At 57.6% G+C, this 26,141-nt stretch overlaps 2 protein-coding genes across 6 annotated transcripts; one reads left to right on the top strand and one right to left on the bottom strand.

Annotated features, from left to right (window-relative positions):
• The first annotated feature begins 8 nt into the window (after positions 1–8).
• Positions 9–10,300, top strand: PRR7 (proline rich 7, synaptic). Of its 2 annotated transcripts, none has more exons than XM_045447150.1 (3): positions 9–683; positions 8,900–9,552; positions 9,742–10,300. In XM_045447150.1, exons 2-3 carry the CDS (start codon positions 9,141–9,143, stop codon positions 10,137–10,139), a joined length of 810 nt encoding a protein of 269 aa, XP_045303106.1. In that variant the 5' UTR covers positions 9–683; positions 8,900–9,140; the 3' UTR covers positions 10,140–10,300. The 2 variants fall into 2 exon arrangements, with proteins under 2 accessions (XP_045303106.1, XP_045303096.1); XM_045447140.1 differs by lacking the exon at positions 9–683 and adding an exon at positions 768–985.
• Positions 10,301–10,588: 288 nt separating this feature from the next.
• DBN1 (drebrin 1) lies at positions 10,589–25,729 on the bottom strand. 4 transcript variants are annotated; one of them, XM_045446943.1, is made up of 15 exons: positions 25,378–25,723; positions 20,621–20,676; positions 19,895–20,007; positions 19,662–19,736; positions 19,415–19,561; positions 19,199–19,276; positions 18,773–18,924; positions 18,625–18,688; positions 14,811–14,870; positions 14,601–14,724; positions 13,665–13,802; positions 13,164–13,328; positions 12,056–12,735; positions 11,688–11,790; positions 10,589–11,473 (listed from the first exon to the last, which is right to left on the bottom strand). In XM_045446943.1, exons 1-15 carry the CDS (start codon positions 25,461–25,463, stop codon positions 11,403–11,405), a joined length of 2,112 nt encoding a protein of 703 aa, XP_045302899.1. In that variant the 5' UTR covers positions 25,464–25,723; the 3' UTR covers positions 10,589–11,402. The 4 variants fall into 4 exon arrangements, with proteins under 4 accessions (XP_045302899.1, XP_045302920.1, XP_045302928.1 ...); XM_045446964.1 differs by lacking the exon at positions 13,665–13,802 and having other exon boundaries at positions 25,378–25,709; XM_045446972.1 differs by lacking the exons at positions 13,164–13,328; positions 13,665–13,802 and having other exon boundaries at positions 25,378–25,729.
• Between the last annotated feature and the right edge of the window lie 412 nt (positions 25,730–26,141).

Genomic DNA, 26,141 nt, shown 5'->3' with positions numbered 1-26,141 from the left:
CTGCATCCAAGCCTGTTTGTTTTGGGATTCTGTCACTTGCAAACCAAAATGTCCCAGCTGGTATGGTGGTGGAGGGTTTTGTTTTTTGTTTTTTTAAGTTTAATTGTTTTTGAGAGAGAGAGAGAGCGCGCGTGCAGGGGAGGGGCAGAGAGAAGGGGAGAGAATTCCAAGCAGGCTCTATGCTGTCAGTGTGGTGCCGGACACTGAGGTGACTCTCACTAGTGCTCACCTCTGTACCCTGGGTATGAGCAGGGTCCGTGAAGCCCAAGGCTATGGATCCAGCACTGGGTCTCCTCCCCGTACCACTTCTTAGTAGAAGTGGTTATGTATGCTCACTGAAGACACACTGGGAGGGGCCATGAGTTGGGAGGGTCCATGCCTTGGTGAGCTGGAACAACATTGGGGTAACCTGCCTGCTCCAACTCTTTCCCACTACATGTGTGCTGTGCATTTCAGGATGTGGCCGGTGCCTGGACTTGTGTGTGCTTTTCGGGTTGAGCTGTATGTGTGTGTCAGCTGCCTGACTGAGCATCCTGTGTGCTCGGCCGATTGTGTACACCCGGTCTGCCTGCGTGCGCCCGTTCGCACCGCAGGAGCGGTGCGGAGTGGCGCGTGCATTCCCTGTGCAGGGTGAACCCAGCGCCCCGCGTGTGAGTCTCCGCGCCTGAATCTCCGCGCGGCAGGTGGGTGCCAGGTCCTCCGCCTTCGGCTCCCAGGACAGCCTCCTCGCTGGCGAAAGGCTGGGGGTGGGGGCCCCCTGCCGGCTGCCGCGCGCGCGCGCGCGCGCACGCCGGGCTGGTACGCGCCGTGTACGCGCCCGTGCGCGCCCCGAGGCTCGAGCCCAGCGCTCGCAGCCGCCTTCGCTGCCACAGTCAGCTACCCGGGGCCGCCGTCGCCGCCTCCCCCAGGCCGGGGGCTCTGTCCGCGGGGCCGGCACCACTCGCCCCGAGCCAGGAGGACGAGCTCGAGGAGGATGTCTGGGCCCGTGAGTACCGCGGCGGCGGCGGCGGGCCGGGCGGGCCCGGAGCGCGGGCAGAAGATGGTCCCGGGCTGAGCCCCTCCCCGCGGGCAGCTCCGAGCTTTGGCCCCGGGTCGCGGCCTCGGACCCCCGCCCCGGCCAGCCCCTCCCCCAGCCTACTCCGGAGGGAGGAAGGGAGGGAGGGAGAGGGAGGGCGCCAGTGAGCGAGGGAGCCAAAGCCGGGCGCGAGCCGCCACCGGTTCGCTTGGAAACGGTTGCCACAGCAACGGGGTTGCGCTCCCAGGCAACGCGGCTGCGGGGCGGCGACGCCCCCTCCCGCCCCTCCCCCACCCCACGCGGGGCCGCAGCCCAGGGGCGCAGGGGGAGTGGGGGTGCAGGGACTCGCCCTCGAGCGGTGGGGGTAATAACTTCACCCGTCTGGGTGTGCCTGCCTCCACAGCTCCTCGAAGATGGGGGTGGGGGGGTGAGCGGCCCCGTGGGCACGAGCTAGCTCCCACGTGGCTGCAGTCGTCGCAGCAGGGCTCTTGGGGTGGCTGCAAATGTGGGGGCGGCCCAGCCCCTGGGCCTGCCGCGGGAGGAGGAGGCTTGATGGCTGCGTCCGTCCGGCGTCTGTGTTCCGACACCCCCACCACCACTACCACCACTCGCCAGCAAAATGGTCTGACCCGAGTTGGGTGCCACAGAGGCGATGTTCCTTACCAGGGGAGAAGAAAGAAGCTTACGTCCCTCCTCCTCATGGCCAGGGCATATGCCAAACCGCGGCTAGGGCCGGTGATGGGTTTCTGCTCCACGTTCCAAGCCACCATTCTCCAGGGAGTGGTGGGAGCAGAGTGGGTAGAAGCAGAGGAAAACGACATTGCTGACCCAGGGAAGCTGAAGCTCAGGCCAAATGGGAGCGCCCCAGCCCATTGTCTGGATCACAAGTGTCCCTTTCTTGTCTGAGCACAAAGCCCAGACTGTGCTGGGTGGCATGCAGGTTGGCCAGCAGGCAGGCCAGCGCCACATGGAGATGCGCTGTCCTCCAGGGGAGCTCCTCTGGGAGGAGAATGGCCTCTGAGTCAGAGGAAATGACCTCTGGCTCCTCTCCCAACCTCCCCCAGCCGACAGCGGCAGGGTGCTGGGGAGAGAAATGGTCCTCCTGCCAGCTCTCCCAGACCTGACTCAGCAGATGTCAGCCTCCAATCACAGACCTTGGACTCAACAGCCCAGTGACCACAACCACCATTGGGTTTCCTTTCCCATCCAGGGAAGTGTCCTGGGGCACCAGAGGTGACCGTTACCCCAGGCATTTGAGGCCTTGGCATAAGATGTCCTTAGACGGGTGGTGCCCGAACTCAGTCCTGTGTCTTGATGCTGCAGGCAAGAGTGCCCTTGGAATTATTCACAGGCTCCTTTCATTCTGTTCCTGCTGTGTGTTCTGCATTCATTATCTCCTAATCTTTACAATTGTGCAGGTAAGTTTATGATCCCCATTTTAAAAATGAAGACTCCAAGGTTCAGGGAGGTAACGTGATCTCCCCAAGGTCACACAACCAGTAAGTGGTGGAACTCAGTTTTCAGTGAAGGTTTCTCTCCTGGCACAGCAGCTCTCTGCCTGCCACACACCATCTATTGCGGAAAAGAACTGTAGGGCCTTCTAGAGGAGCATTCTTAACTTCTTTTCATATTCTTCCAGTGAGGAAATTCCCTACGTCTTTCAAGCCTTAGTACACTTTTCCTTCTTCCACCAAAATCAGCCAGATTCTTGCTCACCCAGATGTTCTATAGGACTGTGCTGCTGCTGGGCTGGCTCCCTTCCTCCATTTTCTCTCTCTGGGCGAAACTAAGGAGTGAGGGCTACCTCAGTTACCTGAGAACTCCCCAATGTCCAAATTCTTGGTTTTTGGGCTCTGTGGCCTGATCAGCTTGCAGCCCTAGTTGTGGTAGAATTCAGCAGAGATAGGCCCATCCATGTACTGCTGGCTACTGTGGGTGCTCATTTCTAGTTCAGCTGGTGGAAACCCTTGGGCCTCTAGGGCCCAAGGAGCAATGGAATGAGTGAGGTGGGCCGGGGAGCTGCCCAGCTGCAGTTTATGTCACCATGTGAGAATGTGGACTTGGAATGACCAGATAATTTTTAAGATGAACCAAGAATCCAGACTTTTATGTAAAATCTCCTGGGTTTTAAAAATTTGGCAACTAATCAGGATATTTTTAAGAATTGATTGTGGGCCAACAAAACGTGCCCATGAACTGTGTCCAGCCTGAGAGTCATGAGGCCATGACTTCTGGTCTATGGTAAAGCGATGGTAGTTTCTGCTGGACCACTTTCAGGTTTGTGTAGATACAGTGCCATGGGCTGGTTTCCATATTTGAGCCTCTTGAGGCTGCGAAGTGTTGGCTTTTGGTTTGTCACATGCAGCTGTGTACACCAGTCTTGAAGTGTTTTCACTTCCCTCATCAGTTTTGCTCCACCGTTGGCAATCCTAGGCAGGTCTCATCATCCCTGTCTTACAGGCAAAGAAACTCCAGCTCAGACATGGGAACAGCTGGGATGGAGCCACACAGCCTAATTTGAACCCTAGCTCTCTCTTTAGTGTTCTGTGTGTTATGCCAGGCTGACTCTCTGAAGAGGGCATCTTCGTCTCCCCCCTCCCCCCCACCCCAGCCCCTGAGGTGTGGCCAACTCCCTTGGAGGGAGAGATGTGAGTACAGTAGACACTGAGCCACACAGGGCCCCTCTGCCCACAGCTCTCTGTGACCCCGGTCTGTTGTCCTGTTCACAGTTTCCAAGCCCTGGGTTCCTGGCCCAGTGCCAGGGTTGGGTCACAGAGGTGCTACCTGTAGCACCTCTAGTACCTGTAGTACCTTGGCCTAACTGGAAATGAGGCTCTGGTAAGCGCTACGCCTGGCTGACTATGGCGGCAATCCTCTCTCTGGCCTCAGTTCGTCTGTCTTGGTGTGGGAGGAGTGTAAAATTGTTACCAGTGCCTGCCTTCCTGCCAGGACAGTGGGCCTTGCAGTCACCTGGACTTCACAATCCCCTGGCTATGTGGGCCTGAGCTGGCCCAACTCCTTGTCTGTAGAATGGGGATGGCAGCAGCCACCTCCTGGGTGTGAGATAATGAATGTGAAGAGGCCAGCAATGGGACTGGCATGTGCTGGATATGCAGGACAGGTTAGCCATCCTCACTCTACACACCACATTCTCCCACTGCTGTCCCCTGGTCTGAGTCTTTGTCCCTTCGCTTGACTGGTGGCTCTGAGTACCTTATGACCCAAAAACCCTGCCATCTGGGATTCCCTCTGTCCATTCCAGAGCACCTCGCATATGCCTCCATTTTCTTTCATTCACATGGATGATGGGTCCTCATCTCACTTGTAAACCACCCTGCAAAAGTCGAGAGCTGGGTGATGGCTTCTCTCTCACTGACTTTTTGGTGAATGGCTGACATTTCCCAGGAGTGAATTGGATGCAGACCCAGCTCTTTTTTTTTTTTTAAGATTTTATTTATTTATTTATTTGGTGGGGGGTGGGGCCAGAGGGAAAGGGAGAGACAGGAGCTGGAGCAGGCTCCATGCCCAGTGTAGAGCCTGACATGGGGCTTGATCTCATGATGGTGAGGTCATGACCTCAACCAAAATCGGGGGTCAGACACTCAACCGACTGAGTCATCCAGGTGCCCCCAGATCCATTCTTGAAGTGTTTCTCTCCTGTGGCTATAAGACCAAACAGGGAACTAGGCATCTCCAGTCACTCCTACCAAGTGGTTTTGGAGCTGCCATCTGTGTGCCAGATGACAAGACAGATGCAACCTCTGGAGTCGCACACAGGCAACCGCAGCACACTTTGACATCCCTGGATTTCTCCAACCCTGGGGAGTAAGGCCACCTGGAGCTGACTTGTCCAGCAAAGTGAAAGTGAGGCCATGAAGCTGAGTAGTAAGTGTGGGGGCAAGAACTTCGGGGAAAGAAAGCACGACTTAGCAGTGCAGGATGGAAACACAGGCTGGTTGCAGAGGGAAGGGCACTGAGAGGTGAGGCTGAAGATGCCTTGGCAGGAGTTCATCCCAGAGGCCATGATCTAGGTCAGTTCTCCAAGTGTGCTCTCTGGACCACATCATCAGCATCTGCTGGGAATTTGTTAGAAATGCAAACTCTCGGGTCCAACCCCAGACCTACTGAAGCAAACACTGGGAGCAGAGCCCAGCACTCTGTTTTAACAAGCCCTCCCCATAGCTCTGACTCTGATTCAAGTTTAAGAGGCACGCATCTACACTGTCTTAAAGAGCTAGGCTGCTTCCTGAAGGGGTGGGAGTTGCCAAAGGATTCAGGCAGGAAAGGGCCTGGGGGAAACGACAATGTGGAAAGTGGGTAGGCTGAACAGGAGCATAGCATGGAAGTACAGAGGGCGGTGGCAAGCATGGTGACAGGGGCCCAGGTGAGAGATGATGGGGGCCTGGCGAAGGTAGTGGCAGGGGGACCAAAGGAAGTAGACAGATGAAGGCACAGTGCACTGAGGGTAAAAACAGGATTTAGTGGCTGGAGCAAATGGTGGGCCCTTTACTGAGATAAAAGATCTAGTAGATTTTAAGGGTCTAAGATTACTGGGGTTCTTCATGCAGAGGAGCAATGTGGTAGATGCCCACAGCAGTGCACCAGGCACCAGAATAAGAAATCTGTGTGACCTTGGGTATCATTTGATTTCTTTGAGCCAAGTGCTCTCATCTGTCAAATGGGAGGAATGCTAACCTAGTTTGTAGGATGACTGAGAATGATTTGTGACATCCAGCCCTCAGACAGGGAGCACCTAAAGGACATGCACCTCTCTGCATCCCCAGCTCCGAAGCTGCCATCATCAGCACTAATGTGTGTTGGGCATCTCCAAACCCTTTGCATGGACTAGCTCAGTTTTCACCATGGTCACTGATGGGGAAACTGGCATTATGGAGGTTAAGAAATTCACCCCCTGGGGTCTTGTGTCCCCCTGCTGTGCCCCAGTGAGTGTGTGGCCTAAGAAAACATACAAAACAATACACTCACAAACACTGTAAATAAATCAAGATGGAATCCTAAAAAAAAATGTTCAAATAACCTGCAAGAAGGTAAGAAAGGAGAAAGAAGAAACAAATCATAAAATGGCAGACTTAAGGGGGTAGGCACAACCCCTAGCACACAGCTGGAGTTGGACAAATGCGGTATTTGCTCTGGAGAGTCTGGAGGGGATGGAGAGGGTGCGTGACTGTAAGAGGTGGCAGGCAGGATCTGCACTGAAGGGCTCCCCAGACACAGGCAGGAGGCTGCACAGAAGTACGAAGGGGTAAAGGGACAGCTCTTTGAGGAAGATTGGAGAAGCCTGGTCTGTCAGGAAGAGCATCTGGAAAGGTCTCTTGACATTTATGTGTTGAGCACCTACTGTGGATTAGATGAAATGTACTAAGCAACTCCCTGTGGGCCAGACACAGGCCGGAGGGAGGCCTCTGGCAGGACCCATGCCCTCTTGGCCTGCCAGAGTACCACTGAGTGAAGTAGTAGCCTAAGAGGGAGTGTTTAGCATCAAACCCATGCCCACTCAAACTGGGCACTGGCGCCAGCATGACAGAGAGCAGTCTAATCCATAAAATATGGCAGTGATTCCTGCCTCCTTGCTGAGGGGCCACATTGGCACCCAGAGAGTCTTGGTTGTGGCCTGCCTCTGTCCACCTTAATGCCCAGTCAGCTGAGCTGGGCCCCTCAGGGCAGAGTTTCTGTTATTTGTTCCTTGTTAACCTTGGAGCTGCCATCCCATTTCTCCACTCTATAGCGTTTTCCTACTCTCGAGCTGAGGCATGGTGGCCAGAAGCCCCAGGGCTTTGGTGCGAAGGAACAGAAAGGTATGTTTTGGCTACAAGCTGGCCAGTCATCTCAGTGTCCCCATGGCTGCCAAGTCTTCATGTGCCAAGTGCTCACGTGCACTGGGCTCTTCATTTATGTCTCAGTGGTCTTGTAATGGAAAGTATTTTGACTGACTCTCGATTCAGACTCAGGCTAAATCCTTACTCCTCCCCTTATCAGCTGTGTGACCTGGGGCAAATCATTTCTCTGGCCCTGTTTCCTCATCTATCAAATGGGCCCCCAATGAGAAGGAGGTATTACATATCTTGTGAGATTCCAAATGGAAAGGGCCTAGAACAAGGCCTGACATGCAGTAGACAGTCCTTGGCAGGTATTTCTATTTCTAATTCAGCTAAACTCCTTCACCTCCAGTCCCAGAAGTACCTTTTCTGATCTGGAGCTATTCCTGCTCTGCAGGCCAAGGGGCCCCCTAGTTAGTGCCAGCTTCCTCAGAGCATTCCTGAAAATTCCTGTGGGCTCAGGAAAAGGAGAACAACAGATTTAATTAACTCCCGGTGACTGGCAGCATCGTGTTTTTATCTGGGCTGCGTCGCCATGGCAGCCTCATGGCAGGGTTGTGGAGGGGGCGGGTGGAGCTATTGTTCTTGCCATTGTCTGTTCTGGAACACAGGCCCAGGAGAAAGGGACTGGCACGGGGACCAAGTGGCACATGGTATAAGGCAGCCAGAGAATCAGACAGGATCCATCTGGGAGAAGTGTGGGGTGGCCCGTGGCCTGGCTTCCCCCCAGCTTGCTGCCAGAACAGTCTGAGACAGCTTGATGTGGACCTCCTGCTTGGAGCTCAGGCCCACCACGGCCCCCAGAGCTAAATGTGTGTGTGTGCCTTGGATATGCTGAGGATGGGGGGCTGTCCATGGGGCTCCTGGAAGAGGGGCCCACAAAGTAGCTCAAGCAGCAGCACTCTCCCACCCCTGGCTAGGGTTTTGTGGCCAGGCTTGGGTTCAAATTAAGGCACTGCCATCTGCCCTCTACACAGCTAATTGCCACCTCCCCATCCCCTCCGTCTGCAAAATAGGAATAACTGCAGTTACCCTAAAGGGTTATATGTGAAAACCCTGGGTATAAGGCATTCAAGAAGGGCACCCTTCTGTTCTGCGGGGGTGGTGAACAATCGCCTGCTACCCGTCACTCCACAGTCAGGGCTCCATCCTACATACCTCAGGATGCAAGGTTCCTCTCTAAACCCTGGCTGTAGAGAGGAAGGAGGCAGAACTAGAGGCGCCCATGGGCCAGGTGATACACGTGCAAAGGAGCTACTTTTCCTACCCTCTGCAGAAACGTAAAGGAATTGATAAGGCCTACTGGTGCTAGGAGGGTAGGGCCAATGAGGCTGCGAATTGGTAGGAGGCTGGGGAAACAGAGCTGGGATCTGACAGGCGGAGGCGCCTAGAGGAAAGGAAAAAAGGGAACAGCCCACGCCCGGACGTGCAGACAAAAGCAGGCCAGTGGCACGCAGTAACAGCCGGAACGACCCCTCCTGAGCCTCTTCTACAAGAGCGGCGACGACCAGGAGGCCCGCAGTGCGGACCTAGATGTTCCATGCTTTGCGCGGCCATGGGTAGGAGCGGGTACAAGGCCTAGAGCGGCGGATGCCTAGGGCTAAAGCTGGGCGTCGGTGGGCTGCTTGTGGGGCTATAGGAGGTGGGCCACCCTTCCCCGCCGCAAAGCAACCGCGCAGAAACTCCTCTTCAGCGCCCTGAGGGTCTGTCCACGGGCCTCTGAAACCCTTTCCGAGCTGGGGTACCCCGTGGGGTAGCGAACCTCCCTTGAGTACAGAGGCCGAGACTGGCCTTCGCGCGCCCTCTGCTGGCCTGCCTGGAGTCCCCTCGGCTCAGCTGCGGCGGCGGCCGGGTCTCAGATCTGGGAAAGCCCTACCGGGGAAACCTCGAGGTATGACGTCATCCCCATGGTGAAGTCACCGCCCCGGGGGGAGTGCGGGGGTTCCCGCAGAGGAGGCTTCCCCAGAACTGCGCAGGGCACGGGCGCAGGCAGGGAAGTCGTCGGGGCTGCAACGCGCCTTCACCGCGCCCTGTGTCTGTTCTACAGGTCCCGCGCGGCCCCGGGTGAGGCCCATCCGCGCTCCCACCGGCGCCATGGGAAGGAGCGGGCGCCGCTGCTCTTGCCCCCCGCCGGCGCGCGCACGACTTGAGCCCCGCCGCGAGCAGCCCCCGGCCGCAGGTCCCCGAGTGACGCTGGCGGCGCCTGGGAGCGTGGCGCGGGCCCGGGGCCACGTAGAGGAACCCAGTATCCAGTGAAGCAGCCGAGGACCCGCCGCCCCGCCGCCGCCATGGTTATGTCCCAGGGCACCTACACGTTCCTCACGTGCTTCGCCGGTTTCTGGCTCATCTGGGGTCTCATCGTCCTACTCTGCTGCTTCTGCAGCTTCCTGCGCCGCCGCCTCAAACGGCGCCAGGAGGAACGACTACGTGAGCAGAACCTCCGCGCCCTCGAGCTGGAGCCCCTCGAGCTCGAGGGCAGCCTGGCCGGGAGCCCCCCAGGCCTAGCGCCGCCACCACCACCGCAGCGCGGCCGCCTCGAGGCGCCGGCGCACGCGCATCAGCACGTGCACGTCCACCCGCTGCTGCACCACGGGCCGGCGCAGCCACACGCACACCCGCACGCACACCACCACGCGCTTCCTCATCCGCCGCCCCCGCACCTCTCAGTGCCGCAGCGGCCTTGGAGTTATCCGCGTCAAGGTAAGCCCAGACCTCTGCCGTGGGCAACGAGGGCCACTGAGAGGTGGGCGGGATCACTACTAACAGGCGAGCCTTCCATGGGACAGCCTCCCAGAGAACCTAGGAGGTAGCGGGCTGGGCCTGGGGTTGGCAGCTGGCCGGAGGCCAGGGACGGGTGGCCTCACCCTCGGAACATTTCCCACTCCGCAGCGGAATCGGACATGTCCAAGCCACCGTGCTATGAAGAGGCGGTGCTGATGGCCGAGCCACCGCCGCCCTACAGTGAGGTGCTCACGGACACGCGCGGCCTCTACCGCAAGATCGTCACACCCTTTCTGAGCCGCCGCGACAGCTCGGAGAAACAGGAGCAGCCGCCGCCCAGCTACAAGCCGCTCTTCCTGGACCGGGGCTACACGTCAGCGCTGCACCTGCCCAGCGCTCCGCGGCCTGCGGCCCCCTGCCCTGCGCTCTGTCTGCAGGCGGACCGTGGCCGCCGGGTCTTCCCCAGCTGGACCGACTCGGAACTCAGCAGCCGCGAGCCGCTGGAGCACGGAGCTTGGCGCCTGCCGGTCTCCATCCCCTTGTTCGGGAGGACTACAGCCGTATAGAGGGGCGTCCGGCGTTCCGGGCCTCACCCGCGAACTCGTGGCCTGACTGCGGGGCTTTTTAAACGCTTCCCTTGGACTGCGGGGAGGGGTGGGGAGGGAGGGATTTCTTACCCCGTTTGTTACATTTTGAGGATAATAAAGGTGTGTGATCTGGTTTGGTACAAGCGGAGGGGGCACCCACTGCTTGCGCCCAAGGTTTTGGTAGCCAGGCGTGCCTGGGCCTTGGCGACCCAGAACCTGAACGCGTCTTCTGGCTAGAAACTGACCTGAGGTTGAGGAACTAAACTTCACAGGCTGATTCCCCTGGGAGCTCCAGACCCTACCTTCCCTGCCCGTGAGATCACGGTGAGGGTGCTCCCTGTGGCCTTGGAGGTGGGAAGAGTTGGGAATGGGGGTCAGGGGAGGCGGCACACCACAGATCCGCCCCTGGAGGCCCGGAGCAGCAGGCCTGAAGGGATCTGGATTTCTTTATTAACAGACATGAGCACGACCCGTTACAGAAGTTTGTGCTTTCCAAAAACAGTTACTGAACGTGAAAAAGGAACCCAAGCAAAGAGGGAGGAGTTAGGGAGGGGCCATTTAAGCCCCGGGCCCCACCGATAGCCCTAACCTGATCCGCGCCTAGGGCCTCCAGCTTGGGACCTGCCCAGCAGGAGGGGGGCAGGAAAGGGCCTGGAAGCCGAGGGGCCCCAGCTGGGCCTACTTCCTTTGGGCCAGGCGGGGAGGGGTCAAGAGAAGGGCGGGGAGGGGGTCCCAGGGAGCCAGAGCCCACGAGCCATTTATTGCCATGTTTTAAAATTCGTGCAAAATATCTGAAGCCCTGGACAGAGAATACAAAGTGATATTTTTCCAAGAAACATAAAACTAGGAAAAGAGGTGGGGCATTTTCCCACCAGAGCTCCCCCGACGCCAGGCTCCCACGAAGGGCGAGGCCTCCACCCCGTCCAGCTGAGTGAGCAGGGAGGACTAAGAGCTACAATCTGGTCCGGGCGGGGAGGGGGTAGAATTTGCAACAGCGTCTCAACTACCAACGGGAGGAAAACCAGTCAACTGTACAAGTCTCCTATCAACTTTAAAAAAAAGAGAAAAGCTGTAAAAGTCAGGCCCTGTGGGTGGGGAAGCGGCCAAGTCCCGGGCCAGGGCCGGAATCCGGAGTGGGTGCCAGGCGGAGCTGCTGCGAGTGCAGGCACGGCGGGCCGTCTGGCCAGAGGCCGGCACAGGTGGGCGGCCTTGGCGAGGGCAGCCTGAGGGCGGGCGCCACCGCTAATCACCGCCCTCGAAGCCCTCCTCCTCTTCTGGTACTGGGTCTGCATCCCAGCAGGTGATGTCGATTTCTATGGTGTTGGGAAAGGAGGGAAGATAAGGAGATGGCCCAGCACATCCATGGCTGTTTCCCCAAACCCCTGGGAGCTGTGGCTGTATCCACACTTGAACGCAACACCCCCAAGTGATTGTGTGTGTGTGTGTGTGTGTGTGTGTGCGCGCATCTTCACACTTGAACCCAGCATCCCTACCGGAACTCCTCCCTATCACCCACCCCAGCACTACCTGGAGGTTTGTTGTAGAACACAGGAGGCGGGGCCTTTGCGCACAGCTCTTCGGATTGGGCGAACTCCTCCTCCTGTGATTGGCTGAAGTACCCCTCACTGGCCTGCGGGAGGAAAGCTCCAGGTCACTGGGCCCCACCCAGGAGGGCTAGGGCTGACCTACCAGGCCTGAGCGTTTCCCCAGCAACCAGTGATTCTATCAGTGGTTTCCAGGGAAACATATGCCTGCCTTGGGCACAAAAGCAGAGATGGCCCAAGGAGGGAGAATGAAATGGAGCCTCCCTCCAATAATATGGGTCTCAGAGAATGGAGGTACTGCCTGCTAGAACCCTGACCACCACCCCTACCACCAGGCTGTCCCTGCCCCACCTGGGTCCCCTCCTTCTGGGTGGTCTCGCCATTGGTCAGCAGGTGGGGCTCTGGCTCTGGCTCCAGCTCTGGCTCCTGATCCAGCTCCTCTAGAGCAGAGGGCAGAGTTGGGACCTGGGAGGTGGCCAGAGGCTCCCCTTCTATTTCCTCTTCTGGGTCACAGAAGGTAGCTGGCGGCTCAGGCAGCTCATCAAAATTGAGAAGGTTGGCACAGCCTTTGCCTGCCAGTGGCAGTGGCTCCTCAACCACCTCATCTAGCAGGGGTACCTCTGCCAGAGTGACCTCGGCACCTGAAGGTGGTGTAGGGACCCTAGGCTCAGCCTGGGATGTGGAGGCCTCTTCCCCGTTGCCAGGCCATAGGTCAATGAGGCTGGCAGCGGCAGGGGAAATGGTGTTGGCAACAGCGGTATCGGCAGTGGCAGTGTCGGTTTCCATGGCATCAGCTACCGGGATGTCAGTTGTGGTGGTGTTGGCCATAGCAGGCTCCAGAGGGGCAGCCAGGACAGCCTGCTCTGGAGATGCCATGAACATCAAGTCCTCCGTGGGGCTGCCTTGCCCCTGGGGAGGCTCTGGTGCCTGTGGGGGCTCCTCCATGGGGCCTGCCCAGGCCTGAGGGGCTGTTGCTCTGGCCTCTTTGCTGGTCTCTTCACTATCCAGGCCAGGCTCGGGCTCCTGGGTCTCTGCAATAGCACAAATGCAGGAGAGAGATGTGGTCAGCTCCCTCAGGGAAAGAAGCAGGCCTGGGACAGCCACCCTACTGTACTCTGCCCACCCCCTGACTTCCAGGACAGAAGGCTTCCACTAAGAGCTCCATACAGAGCACCTTCCAGAACACCCACTGGGCCCTGCTACCCCTTTATCTCCTAGTGTCTTTAAACTGCTCGGCAGCCCTGGGAGGAAGGCCCCATCCGCATTCCAGTGAGAGATACTGAGATTCAGAGATAGCAGGTCTGACTGCAACACCAAGCTTCCTCCCTGCCATAGCTACTGGGAGGCGCAGTGATGGGTGGCCCAGATCCCTAAGGAGTTGTTACTATGGCCACGTGGGGTTCCCAGCCTGGGGACTGGGGAGAGGCCTGGTGCAGCTAGGGTGCAGCCCCTCATTCACCTTGAGGGGGTGGCGGAGGCAGTGGTGGAGGCTGTGAGGACGTGACCTCATCCAGAGCCCGCTCAATCTGTTCAGCGACAGGGGTAGAAGCCGTGCTGGAGTCAGATGGGCTCCGGGTGGGGATGGGGGTGGGTGCCATCCTCCGGTGGCTGTCCAGGTGGCTGCCTATGGAACAAACCCCCAGGCTGGTCAGTAAGGGCCAAGGGAGCCAGGTGGGACCAGGATTGTCCACCTTGGGGGCCTGGCCATCACCTCCTGTCTGGAGTCTGGGTAGGGGCTAGGAGCCCCCCAGCCCTTCAGGGGCCAGACCACAGCTCCAGACCCTAGCAGCCAGGTCCCTTGGGACAAGAGCCCCTTCAGGGCCAGGGGAAAGAGGCAGGTAATACCTGCTCTGGGGACAAACACCAGAGATCAGCGGTCAGGATGGGGGAGGGCAGGGGCACTGCTGGGAAGTGGGGCCCTCCTTACCCCACCCCACTGAGGCCTGGGGCTGCTACCTACATGGGAGGGAGGAAGAGAGGTTTGGGGTGCGGTGACAGGTGATATAGGGAAAGGGAGTCCGTGGAGGGGAGGAGGAGGAAGAGGAGGAGGAGGAAGGCCCACTGTCCGATGCCTTTATGAAAGGGCAGTACGGACGACCTGCCGAGAGAGACAGACAGAGAGAGACAGAGGACAAGAGAGGGTCAGTCTCCCCCCCACCCCCATGAGGCCTCACCCGCCCCCAGGGCTGGCCCTAGAAGTCCAAACTGCCTTCCGCTAGGGCACACAATCAGCCATACTAGGCCACAGCCTCAAACCATCAGATGATTCCCACCAGCACCAGACAAGCAGAGCAATGAGCTTGCCACACAAAGCCAGACTCAAAGCAGTACAGGGACAGCCTGCCCCACCCCTGGAACCCCAGCACAAGGCCAAGCACACAGCAGGGGCAAACACTCAGATCAGCAGACAGAGCAGGAGGGTGCTTTGTGGAGGGAGGTGGAAGCTGCACAGGGAGAATCCCAACGGTGAGCACTGGGTACAGGCTCCAGGCTGCTTAAACTCAGGGCCAGAGTAAGAGTCCACCGCACATGCACCCACAGCCCTTCAGGCAAGACCTAGTTCAACCCCAGGAGGGCCACTCCCCACACTCAAGGGCAGGGGGAGGGGGCGGGAGGGGTGGTTTCAGCCCATGCCAGAGCTGCCCAGATGACCTCTAGCACTACCTGTTGCTCAGCCAAGGCCAACACCAACCCCCCCCCCACCTGAGCCCCTCTCAGTCCTGCCACCTGGGAGCCAGTGGGTGAAAGCACACTTGATGAATGGATGGCCTTGCCTTCTCCAAAGGGGTCCTTGGGCAAGGAAGGCTTCCCTTCCAAGAAAGAGTCGCAGAGAGGCTCAGGCCCAAAACCTGAGGAGAGGGGGTCAGGTGGGGGGCGGGGTTAGACCTGGGACTACCTGGTCGGTGGTTGAAGGGTGAGGGTGCATCGCAGCTGCCCGCAGAGGCCGACGCAACTCGTTCCTGCTGCTTGAAGAACTCCCGTGGGTTGTCAGGCCGCTGGGCAATAATGGCTGCTGCCTCCTAGGGGCACAAAGAAAGGGTGAGAGCCAGGCCCAGCTAAGGCAAGCCCTGCCCACCTCACTTTGTCCTGCTCCCCCAACTCTCACCTCTACCTCCGATTCTGACTTCTTCATCTGGGTCTCTTCTTCCTCATCCCGCTGGTCACCCTGAAACCAAAAAGACAATGTCCTGGTCATCCCACTCTCCCAGGAGCTCTTGGTCTTCTTACAGGCCTCATGTTTTCTCCAGGAAGCAGCTTGGGGGCGGCACCCCTGCTCCCTTCACTACCCAGTCACATAGTCCCTTTATCTACAAGGCCCTCAGCCACCTCATCTCCAGCTCAGACAGGCCCTGGGTACCCAGCTCAGGGACTCCTGCACCATCACCCCGAGATCCAACAGGCATCCAGCGTCATTCAGGAGTGCTCCCTGCTTTGTAGCTAACTTTTCCTGGACCTCCTACCTCAGTACCTAGCCAACCACACCCCCATCACTGATGCCCGGATCTTGGCATTATGACAGAAGGCTTCTCATTAGTCCCATAACCTTGCTCTCTTCCCATAAAAAGATTTTTTCCAAAATCCAAATCAGACCATGATTTCTCCTAGCTTAACATCCCTTGGGGAGCTTCTCATGAGCCGGAGTGAGTACTAGCTGAGTATGGCCCACAGACGGCTTTTGTTTTGCCAGCATGATGTTTTTATTATTTTTTTTAATGTTCATTTATTTTGAGAGAGAGAAAGTGCATGTATACACATGGGGTAGAGGCAGAGAGCGAGGGAGAAAGAGAATCCCAAGGAGGCTCCACTCTCAGTGTAGAGCCTGATATGGGGCTCCATCCACGACGTGAGCTAAAGTTAGAGGAGTCGGACACTTAACCAACTGAGTCACCCAGGCACCCCCAGTATGATGTTTTTAAAACATTAGTTGCTACCACTTAAAAATCAGGAGTATCACACCGAAATCAGGATCTCTAGTTTCTCCTGAAATGCCAGAAGCCCTGGCAACAATGGCCCGTGTGCTCTTGGCCAGAGCTGTACTGCTGGAACCCTCACCCCAGCTTGCTGCAGACCATCCCCTACTGCACTTCACTAGCTACCTGCACTGGACAGTTTTGAGGCCGCAACCCCAGGAGTAAAGGCAGATGGGGCTCCTTGTTTATCCTACATTCCCTTTTGCTTGCCTGATCTAGCCTGTCACCTCTCTCACACCCTCCTCCCGCCGTGACTCACCCACACTACCTGTAAGATGAAACACAAAGTCCTCAGCACAATGTAGTCACAGTTCCTGGAACACACACACCATTTCCCACCTCCGTGCCTTCACACGGGAGATCAATCCCTCTTGCCCCAAATGCCCAACTCCCACCTCAGGTTCAACTCTTCCTGCTTTCAGCCTCAGCTTGGCACTGCCTCCTGAACAAAAGGACCCTCGCCCATTCAGGTCATTTTTGGGTCTCCATGAGGTGTTCCAGGCATACACCACAGATGACACTATATCATAATTTCCTTTTTCTGGGATCATCACCCCTGCCCCCTGTGGGTGACACAGGCTGAGAAGTCAGATGTGTGTGTGAGCGGCCAGCACATGGTTCAGTTGGCACACATTTGCACAACTGAACTCACTACATCAAAGATTTTTAATCAATGCTGCTCCTGCTACTATTGTGGCAAATGGGGTAGGTTGGGGGAGGGGACTGATGCAGAGAGAATAAGCTGCAGGTAAGGTGGTGAAGTTACAGAGCTTCTTTGTTTTGAGCACATAATCTAAAACTTAAAATTTCCCCTCAGGATACATTAAGAAAATGGCCCTCCAAAGTACCCCTCAAGATGGATGTCACTCCAACCACAGCTTTGTGTCTTCCAGAATGAAATCTAAAGTCCTCCTCTGACATACCTCTATTTCCATTCATATTTCCCTTGCTCCTCAGCTCACTCGGCTCCAGGCAGGGTCCTTGCCTTCCTATAAATTACATGCCACCAGCCTTTGATGATGTTCCAGCACTGGCTAGTGTAACCTCACTAGAGTCCTTTGCCAGATTCAAAAAAAGGACTAGAGGCAAACTCATCACAAAAGCCTTAACTACCAACAACGTGCAAAACACTGAAACAAATTAGGGCTCTGGGTAGGAAAGTGAGATCAATATACTAATCATAGGGTCAAAAGCACTGCTGTGCCTGAGCAGCTTCAGATACATGGGGAGCTCCCTGGCAGCCCAGGCAAAAACGGAACTCAGTATAAGGAATGCAATTCTTAACAGAGGACAGAAAGAACAGCTTAAGCAAGGAGAAAGCATTTTATGGTCCTAAATTCCAAAATTTACACATGAGACTGTCTTTAAAGTCCTGCAGCTGTAGGGTCACCACACGGACCTGCTAGAGCATCCACTGTCACTGTCACATGAGCCACACGTGAAGGGCCAGACGAGACTCTAATGTAATGGTAATGGTGTTAAGACTTCTAAGACTTTGACTAAAATGCTGACAACTGGTGAAGATGAGTGATCAGGGGATTCACTCTACTACTGTTTCTACTTCTGAGTTCATGTGTGTGAAATTTTCTGTCAAAATCAACTTTTTCAAAATGACCTTGCTCTGAATGGGTAAACAAAATGTGGTGTATACATACAATGGAGTATTATCAGCCTTAAAAAGGAAGACATTCTGACACATGGATGAACCTTGAAAACACTGCAAAGTGAAATAACCTAGTCACAAAAGGAAAAAATATTACATGATTCCATTCAAATGAGGTACTTCAGAGGCGTCAAATTCATACAAAGTAGAAAGGCAGTTGCCTAAGGTCTGGGGAAACAGAGAATGGGGAGTTTAATGTTTAATGCAGACAGAGTTTCAGTATGGGAAGATGAAAGTTTTGAGGATAAATAGTGATGACAGTTGTACAATACGAACATATTGGCAATCTTAATGCCGCTAAGCTGTACGCTTAAAAAATGGTTAAGGTGGCACATTTTATGTTACATACGTTTCGGCACAATTCAAAATAAGTGGATTCATCGATTAATTTTGAAAAAAATCTTGCCCACCTTGTTCTCCACTGTTTCGAACACCTGGCACATGGCAGGTGACAAACGTTTGCTGAATGAACGATTGCAGGTGGAGCCTACTAACCACACATCATCTCTGCCCCGAGGGGCTACTGTGATTAGAGTGAACTATGACAGCCACTTCATGCCAGGGCCTCTGCAGGGCTGACCGGTCTCCTCCCTCCCAGCCTCCTGTGAGTATGACCCTGTGTCCCCGCAGCACAAATGGCCATCATAGTCCCAATCCAGATGAGTAGTACCCACCTCCCATCCTGAACTATACCATGTTCAGCCCTGAACGACTTTAGCTATTGCTGAAATACAAAATTCAATTCAAAGCATGAAGACTCAACTCCACTATGATTTTCAAAGGGTCAGGTCCCACGGCCCATCCCAATGTTTGGATGTCAGACGGCACCCTCGGAACAGGGGCTACTCTAAAGGAGATACTACAGATGCTCAGAGCACTGGCCTGGGCTCATTCATGTGGCTCTGCAGCACAACTGTGGTGGGGACCACGCCGCCAGACCCCAAAGTGCAGGAAGTGTGCCCAATCCACCCCAACCCTTTTAGGCTCCACTGGGAGGGGTAGAGGGAGGCTGGTCAGTGAAGGTCATGGTAGATTTTCTCTTCTATTCTATAGAAGAAGCTTCTTCCAAGGAGGTTTCTTTCCACAGCCAAGGAACAGAGGCCCACATGATCAGGTGGCAGGCCTGACACACTGTGATACTCCATGTCCATGCAAAGGTACCCTGAACACCTGGAACTGTCCCCAAGCCACGGATATCCCCCCGCCCCTCCCACGAAGCCCAGGAACACAAGGACCATTCTCACTACCCCTCACTAGGAGACTGGGAGCCCTGGCTAAAAACTTACAAAGATTGACTGCTCTTTCAACCGCCGCTTGGCCTCCTCAGCTTCTAATGTCTGCTGTTTCCTCCTGGAACGATAAGCCAGCATGCACACCTGAGGGTGGGTCCACCGAAGGCCTGGAGCATGTGGCCTGGGGTGGGGCAGGGCCGACCTGTGCTCCTCTATCTGCTGTTCCCGCTCTCGGTAGCGCCGTTCCCGCTCCTCCTGCTCCTGCCGCTCCTGCTCCATCCGCTCTTGCTCAAACCGGAGTCTCTCATCCAGAGCCTTCTTTCGCTCTTCCTCCTTCCTCAGCTCTTCCTCCTTCTGCAACCCCCCACGCCAAGGCAGTGCAGGCCCTGAGCTGGGGCCCGCCTCTGCCCCTCCAGCCCATCCCCAACCCAGGATTGGGGAGGTACCAGTTCTGGGATTTATGCCCTATAGGCATAAAGCCAAAAGGGCTCCCTCTTTCAGCTGGGGTAGCAAACAAGATGGAACACATTGTTTAAGGGAGGGACCTGGGGATAGAAGCCAGAGCTATGCCTTGGGGTAGGGTCAGGGAGGGGCAGCTCAGCCTGAAAGCTGGGGCCAAGGTCCACACCTTGGCTTGCTCCCAGAACTGCTCGCGGTTAATCCGCTTCATTTCCACAGCTGCATCAGTTTTCTGATAGGTGGTGCCCTGCAAAGTCAAATGGCTTGGCATGAGTGGGGAGAATGGGCTGAGTGCTCCGGGAGCTGCCATACACAAAGGGTGAGGACCGAGAGAGGTGGGGCAGGTGCAGCCCTGGCAGGGCCAGCCTGCCCCAGGCACACTGACCACCGGCTCGGCGTTCTCATCCTCACGTAGCCGCAGTCGGTGCAGCACGGGGCTGGAGAGCCGCGCTAGCCCATTGGAGAGTCGCTGCCCGATGGCACCCGCATCTATGTCTTCCACGCTGCTGGCGTTCACAATCACATCAACACCCTGCAGCAAGAAGTCGTGTTCAGGCAGCATGGCTCTGTCCCATCACTACCACCAGCCAGTGCAGAGACCCTGCTCCCACAAGCCCCAACCCCACTCGCACCTGGAAGAATTCAGCCACCTTAGCCACGTGGCTGGCACAAGCGCATTTGCGGGCATCAGGCACATCTTCACCAACCTGCAAAGTACCCAGGGAAGAGGAGGTCGGGAAAGGACAAGAGGGGTCAGCAGCCTGAGGCCCCGGGCTCTCTTTCCAGGGGGCTAGTGGGGCGCTCTCTGGTGGTGTTAGTGGGTGAAGTGGGGCCTTTACTCCCTTCCCAGCCCATAGCTGCATACCCAGTTGATGAGCACATATTTTGGCAGAGCAGCCTGGGAGTCCTTGACGCTGCAGAAGCCGTACATCACCTTCTGGTTCTCAAAGTGGCCGGAGAGCTCCTGCAAACCCCCATCTGGGGGAATCAGGAGGGTATCAGGACTCTCCATCTCCTGAACCCTTACCCTGCAAAGGGCCTGGAGCCCGAAGGAAAGACTCCTCTCGTGGGCTCTGCAGGCACACCCAGAGATCTGGAGGCCCCACAGTTCCGTGCTGATGTGAGACAGGGCCAGCAGGCAGGAGCGAGCTTTGTCTCTGAAACCCCTGGGGCCTGACTTAGGGTAGGACTGAGGAAGTGTTTGTTCTTGACACATCCCTTGTCTCACTGTTCGCACACCATCTCTTACACCGTGCTAGTGCCCGCCGAGGTAAAATTTAAAACCCCTGGGTTCCCGAGAAAGTGGAAGTGATCCGGGCCATACCTGCCAGGCCCCTTCTCTCCTAGCTGAGTGACTTTGGGCAGTCACTCTCCCTTTCTGAGGCTCACTCTTCTTATAATCAAATAGCAAGCAAGGCTCCCTCCCTCCCCACCCTGGGGATCTTAGGGATGGCTGGAGGAAGGACACAGGCAGACAAGTGTGGGTCGACTGGCTGCAAGCAAGGAGATGGCTTGCAGCCAGGCGGGTGGGGAAGAAAACAACCAGAGGAGGGGGCGGAGAGGAAGGCAAAGGAATGGCTGGAATTCTTACCTCCTGATGCTGCAAGCTTGAGGTCATCTGAGCCATCCTCATATGTGTACAGAGCCCTGGGGAAAGGGAGGGGTGGCTCAGAGTACTGTCAGGGCCCAGGCTGCCAATTTTGGGTGGGGATGGCTCTGGGGAGGAGGAGGAACACAGAGGGGGCAGGCCAAGAGTAGGGATTCTGGCCCAGCACTGCCATGTCATCACGACAGCAGGGCTAGGCACCAATTCTGGCTGAAGCCCAGTGGGAGGCAGCCTGGGACCTGGGACAGGGAGGCCTGGGTCAGCCGGGGAGTAGGCAATGGGGCAGAAATCGCTGCCTGGTCGCTGGCTTTGAGGGAGCCTATGTGTCCCATGCTCAGAGCCTGGGCCCTGGCAGCCTACAACCCAGTGAGCGGGTGTGAGATGGGAGATTCCAAGGCGACGGTTCCTTGGTTACCGTTCCCTGGCTACCATGATCCTCATCCTCCATTGGCTGTCGCCAGGAACCTACCTGGCGTGTTCTTCAGTACCCACGGCCCCTCCTCCCATGGCAAGGGAGGGGGAGGAGAGAGAACCTGGTGCTCTCTTCGATGGGCATCCCTGGGTAACCATGGCAACCTGGCAACTGGCACATGACTGGCCCACCCTACCCACATTCTCCTGAACACAAAGGACCCTGGGGACATGGCTTTGGCCTCAATCTTGGCCTCTCAGAAATGGGGATGAGGTCAACGTGGCCACTCTTGTCACTCTTGCCCAGACTCAGACCCCTGGCATGTTCTCCTGGCCTTCCAGCCCCTAGGCCTCTGCCAGAGCTGAGGCCCTGGCCTCCCGGGAATGCTGGCCTTTCCTTCTGCCTTAGCTTCACCAGAAAGCTGACTGTAGCAGCCTTCTTCCTTCCCCCTCCTTAGCTTTTTCTGCCCTGGCTTTTTTTCTCCAAGCAGCAGTGGCACAGCATCCATTTCGTGCAAGGGAAGGCAGAGACGTTTCCTGAGAACCCACTGGAGCGAGGAAGAAGAGCCTTGTCCTGGAGGCTCAGGAGGTCTCAAGCTCCTTCTCCACGCTTTCCTTTCTCTACTCCCAGAACAAGTGGAGGAGGCTAGGAGCTAGAAGAAGGGGAGGCAAGGTGATGGAGAAGAGAAAGGGAGGGGGAAACAGAAAGAAAGGAGGAAGAAAGAGAAAAGAAAGGAAGTGAAGGGATGAAGAGAAAATGAAAGACAGAGGGAGCGAGGGAAGAAAGGGGGAGGGAGAGCGGGAACAGGAAGGAAGGGGAGAGAAGGAGGGGGAGAGAAGAAGGGGGAGGGAGGGAGAAAGGAAGGAGGAGGGCCCAGGGAAGGAAGGAGGGCCTGGCCCAGTCTCAAGGGGTCAGCACAAGTCAAGATCCCTAGCCCCCTGCTTCTTGGGATCCGCCCCCCTCCAGAAAGGGACACAGGTGGGCTGTGGGGCTGGGAGCTCCTGGTCCAACTGTTGCCTGGGCCCCAACCCTGGCAGCTGCTTCCCAGCACAGCTGTCCCACCACCTGTCTGGCTACCCTAACCCACCACTGGGAACAAAGGGCCCTCAGAGAAGCAGGGAGAGTCTGTCTGTCTCCATTCTGCAGACCAGAAATGGAGGCAGAACTCAAACCATGGCTGCCAGACACTGCTCTAGATATCACATCTCGCTGGAACAACTTGTCAGCCTCTCTGGGGGCCCTTGCTCCCCGCAAGAACACCTGCCTGCCAAGGACCCCTTCCGCCCCAACCCTTGCCTACCCACCTCTGGCCATCTTTTCCTGCTATGGCCACAGCCCTTGCCTGGCAGAAACCATGCCTAAGTTGCAGGCCTTCAACCCTGAGCTCCGCCCCACCTCTTTCCAGCCAGACATCCATATCCACACCAAACACTTGGGGTGTGCTGGATGGCTCCCTTATCCCAAACACAATTCTGGAATATTTCCCACCCTGGAGCCTCTGCATATGTGGTTCCCTCCACAGGAAGGTCAGACTTAGTTCTCTACCCCACTGCCCACCCTTGGCTGAAATCCTTCAGGGCCCCCAGTGCCAGCTCCCAACAAAGCCCTGCCCTAAGCTGCACCTTCCCAGAGCACTTACCACACCCCAGCAGGGACAGCAAGAGGCATCTGAACCCATCCTAGCTTTCACTAGACCTGAGCTCCTCCAACACATCAGAGGCAGCCTGGGCCTGCATGGGTGGGAGCTGGTGACACCACAAGGTATCAGGAAGGGAGGCCCAGGAATCTACCTGTCTTACCAGCTCCATCCCCTGAAGACAGACAATGCCCTAGCTGTAAGCTTTGTGAAGCTGAGCATTTGATTTGGTCAATCCACACTTATCACTCCCTGAGTTCCAAGACCAGCATAGGGCAGCAACAGTAGGTACCTGTGATACTGACACAAACTCTGAGAAACCACCTAGGCCAGAGACACTGGACTAGGGTGGGGTGGGGACTGGAGTGTAGCCACTCCAGGGAGATCCTGAGTTCAGCTGAGGTGGGGGACCAAAGGCAGATGGACTCTTCAGGACAATCCCACTCTCAGGATGTTGCAGCTGGAAGGGCCTTGGGGGTCCCAAATATGGTGGAGTCCTGTCGCCTCTTCATCTTTTCAAAAAGACCAGAGGGGAGCAGACACTTTGTGTGTGGTCACACAGTGAGTAGTGTCACACCCAGGACAACACTTGCTCTTCCCACTACATAACCTGACTTCCTGGGCCCAGTGCCAGGGCAGTGGTCCATTTCAGAGGCTCGGCCACCTAGGAGTGAGCTCCCCCATCCCCTTCCCTCCCACTCAGAGGCAAGGTAAGTGAAGGCAGTGCCAAGCCCCTTGACCAAGACAGCAACTGTACCCAAGATGCCCTCCTCTGGCCTCCTAGTGCAGGGTCTGCCCATGAGTCTTGAGACCCCACTGTACCCCTGGCTCTGTATTGGGCTTTGGGGGAATTCATGGCCCACTCCTCAGGATATGATTCTCACACTCTTTTTACAAAATGCTATCTGGGCCCTTGGGAGTGAGCAAATGTGTGCATGTGCGAGGATGCGTGTCTGCGTGTGTGTGTGTGTGTGTCCCACACACAACCCAGATGGGGGGGTGACGCATGCCAGTGATGAATAACTTGCTTTGGCCACATGGATGCTGCTGGGCGTTGGGAGCCCAGGCCTCTGCTAAGCAGGATGTGGGCCAGCAGTGGTTGTGTGGCCCTGTACTAGGCCGCCAGAGCCCAATTTCTGGGAGGTTAGGGGGGAAATGGGGTGATGGCAGACACTAACCACCAGACCGGAGGGTGAGGGGGACGTCTTAGGGTGGGCTGTGCCTCTCTGCAGACAGGGCCCATATCCCAAGGCTAACTCCTCCACCAGGCCAAGCCGGCCACTTGCCCTGAACTCCTCCCATGATCTCAGCCCCCTTGAGGCAGGGCTGGGACAATAGGTGGGCCGCCTGCCCACTTAGCCTGTGCTGGCCTCTCCTGTGACTGACCTGCAGGACATGAGAGCTTGTCTCCCGCGTCCATCCCTCCAGGCCTGGCTGCCAGCCAGTGCTGCAGTACCATGGCATGGGCGCCTGGCCATCTTGCCCCTCCTCCAGCCCCCAGGTCAGTGTCCCTACCCAACTGCCCTCCTAAGGTGAGGGTGAAGCCAGCCCAGGTGAGGTCCCTCACGCCTATCCTCTCTCTGTGCCTCAGTTTCCTGCCTGTCAGGAGAAGAACAGGCCTAGAGAACAGAATGGGTACCTGTCCCAGGAGAGAGTATTTTCGGGCAAGATGATTCCTGAATGGGGCAGTTTGCTTTCCTGCCACCCAGGGGACTCCAGAGGGAGAGCAGGTGGCCCATCCCCTCATACAGCTCAGGGGAAGACAACAGCTGGGGAAGCGGGAGAGGGTAGTTCAGCTTTCCCCCACCAGGGAGCTGAGAGTCCCTGGCCACTGGGCCATGAGGCTTAGGGGCTCAGTGGATCTACTCGTCGTCTCATCCCTCTTTGGGGTTCCCTCCACACTTGTGCGCCTGAGGGCTTCCTCCCAGGAACCCCAGATGGCCACCTAGCCAGGCAGTTCAGTCCCCGTTGCATCTCCCAGCCCTGATGCCTAGTCCCCACAATCCCCTCCGGGTCGGGTCGGAGAGAAGAGGACTCATCTCTGCCTCCTCCACGACCCCTGAGGGGAACAGGAGTCACTGGGTGATTGCTATGTGGCAAAGAACATCTTTCCATCACACCCCAACTCCGAGAGGCCCCCCGGTGGGCGGGGCGCCCCGGCCCCCAGCCCGCCCTGCTCCTCCCCCGCCCTAGCTTTCCTTTGTGCTGTGGCCGGGCCGGGCTGGGCAAGGCAGGCTGCGCTGGCTCCGCTAGCTCGGTCCCCGCCTCGTCCCCGCCCGGTCTTCGCCCGCTCGAAGGTGGCGAAGGTGCCCTTGGCCGCCCCGTGCACACCTGTCCCCCGGGCCCGGGGCGGAAGGGCAGAGGGCGGGGGATGGGCTACCGCAGGGCCATGCGGCCCCGGACCACACATCTGGGACCCTGCCTCTCCCTGACCTGCGTCGGGCCACCGCTCCCACCGCGAGACTGGGGCCGCCTGTGGGAGCTCGGGCCCGGCAGTGCCCCGCCTGGCCCGGCCCGGCCCCTCCCCCGGCACGCACAAAGGCAGCCCCTCCCTGGCCCTCCCGGGCCGCTGCACCATTTCGGGGTCTCCCCCTCCCCTCCCGGCTGCAGGGCGGCGGAGCCGGGTGGAAACAAAGGCGCGGCGGCGGCGGCGCGGGGACAAAGGGGCCGGGGGGGCGGGGGCGGGGGGCTCACCAGTCGGCCGCGCTCTCCTCCCGAATCACCTCCTCGTACGCCGCCAGCAGCTCCAGGCGGTGGCCGCTGAAGCTGACGCCAGCCATGCTGCTGGCCGGACCGAGACCGAACGGACAGACGCACAGACGGACGGACGGCCAGAGGAGCAGGGAAGGAAAGAAGGAGTCGCCGCCGCTGCCGCCTCGGAGCCTCTGCAGCGTTGCGAGCCGAGCGAGCCAGCGGCCGGGGGGAGGGGAGCCGGCCGGCGGGGGGCGGGGGGCGCAGGCTCCGCCCGTCTCGCTCCCTCCGCGCGCTCGGTCCTAGCGCCGCCCTGGCCCGGCGCAGGGGGAGGCCCGCCCCCCCTTCCCGGCCTGCCCCGGGGCGCCCCCACGCCCCTCACCCACAGCCCCTGCACTCTTCGCCCGGGAGCGGGTCTGCCCTTCAGCTCTCAAGGCGCGTCCCACCCACGTCCTAAAACCTCGCCTACGGTGTTCCCAACGTAGGCGCTCACCCACTTCTCCAGCCCTTTACCCAGCCGAGACCCTACCTCACCACACTTACCGTATGCAACCACTACCCAGGCCCAGCTTCACCCCTCTTCTTTCCAGCTCCTTGTCCCAGTTCCAAACCCACTTCATTCCATTCGGGCCCAGCCCCACTCAGCCCCACTCCGTGCTTCATTTCTCTTCGTCCCAGCCTCACCGTCATCCCAAACCAGTTTAAACCCATTTCTGTCCCAACCCCCTAACCCAACCCAATTGGACCAGCCACCCTGGCCCATCTGC

Source organism: Leopardus geoffroyi, chromosome A1, assembly GCF_018350155.1.
Source record: "Leopardus geoffroyi isolate Oge1 chromosome A1, O.geoffroyi_Oge1_pat1.0, whole genome shotgun sequence".
NCBI lineage: Eukaryota > Metazoa > Chordata > Mammalia > Carnivora > Felidae > Leopardus > Leopardus geoffroyi.
The sequence above is the reverse complement of the archived record's forward strand: the minus strand, read 5'-3'. Positions and strand labels throughout refer to the sequence as shown.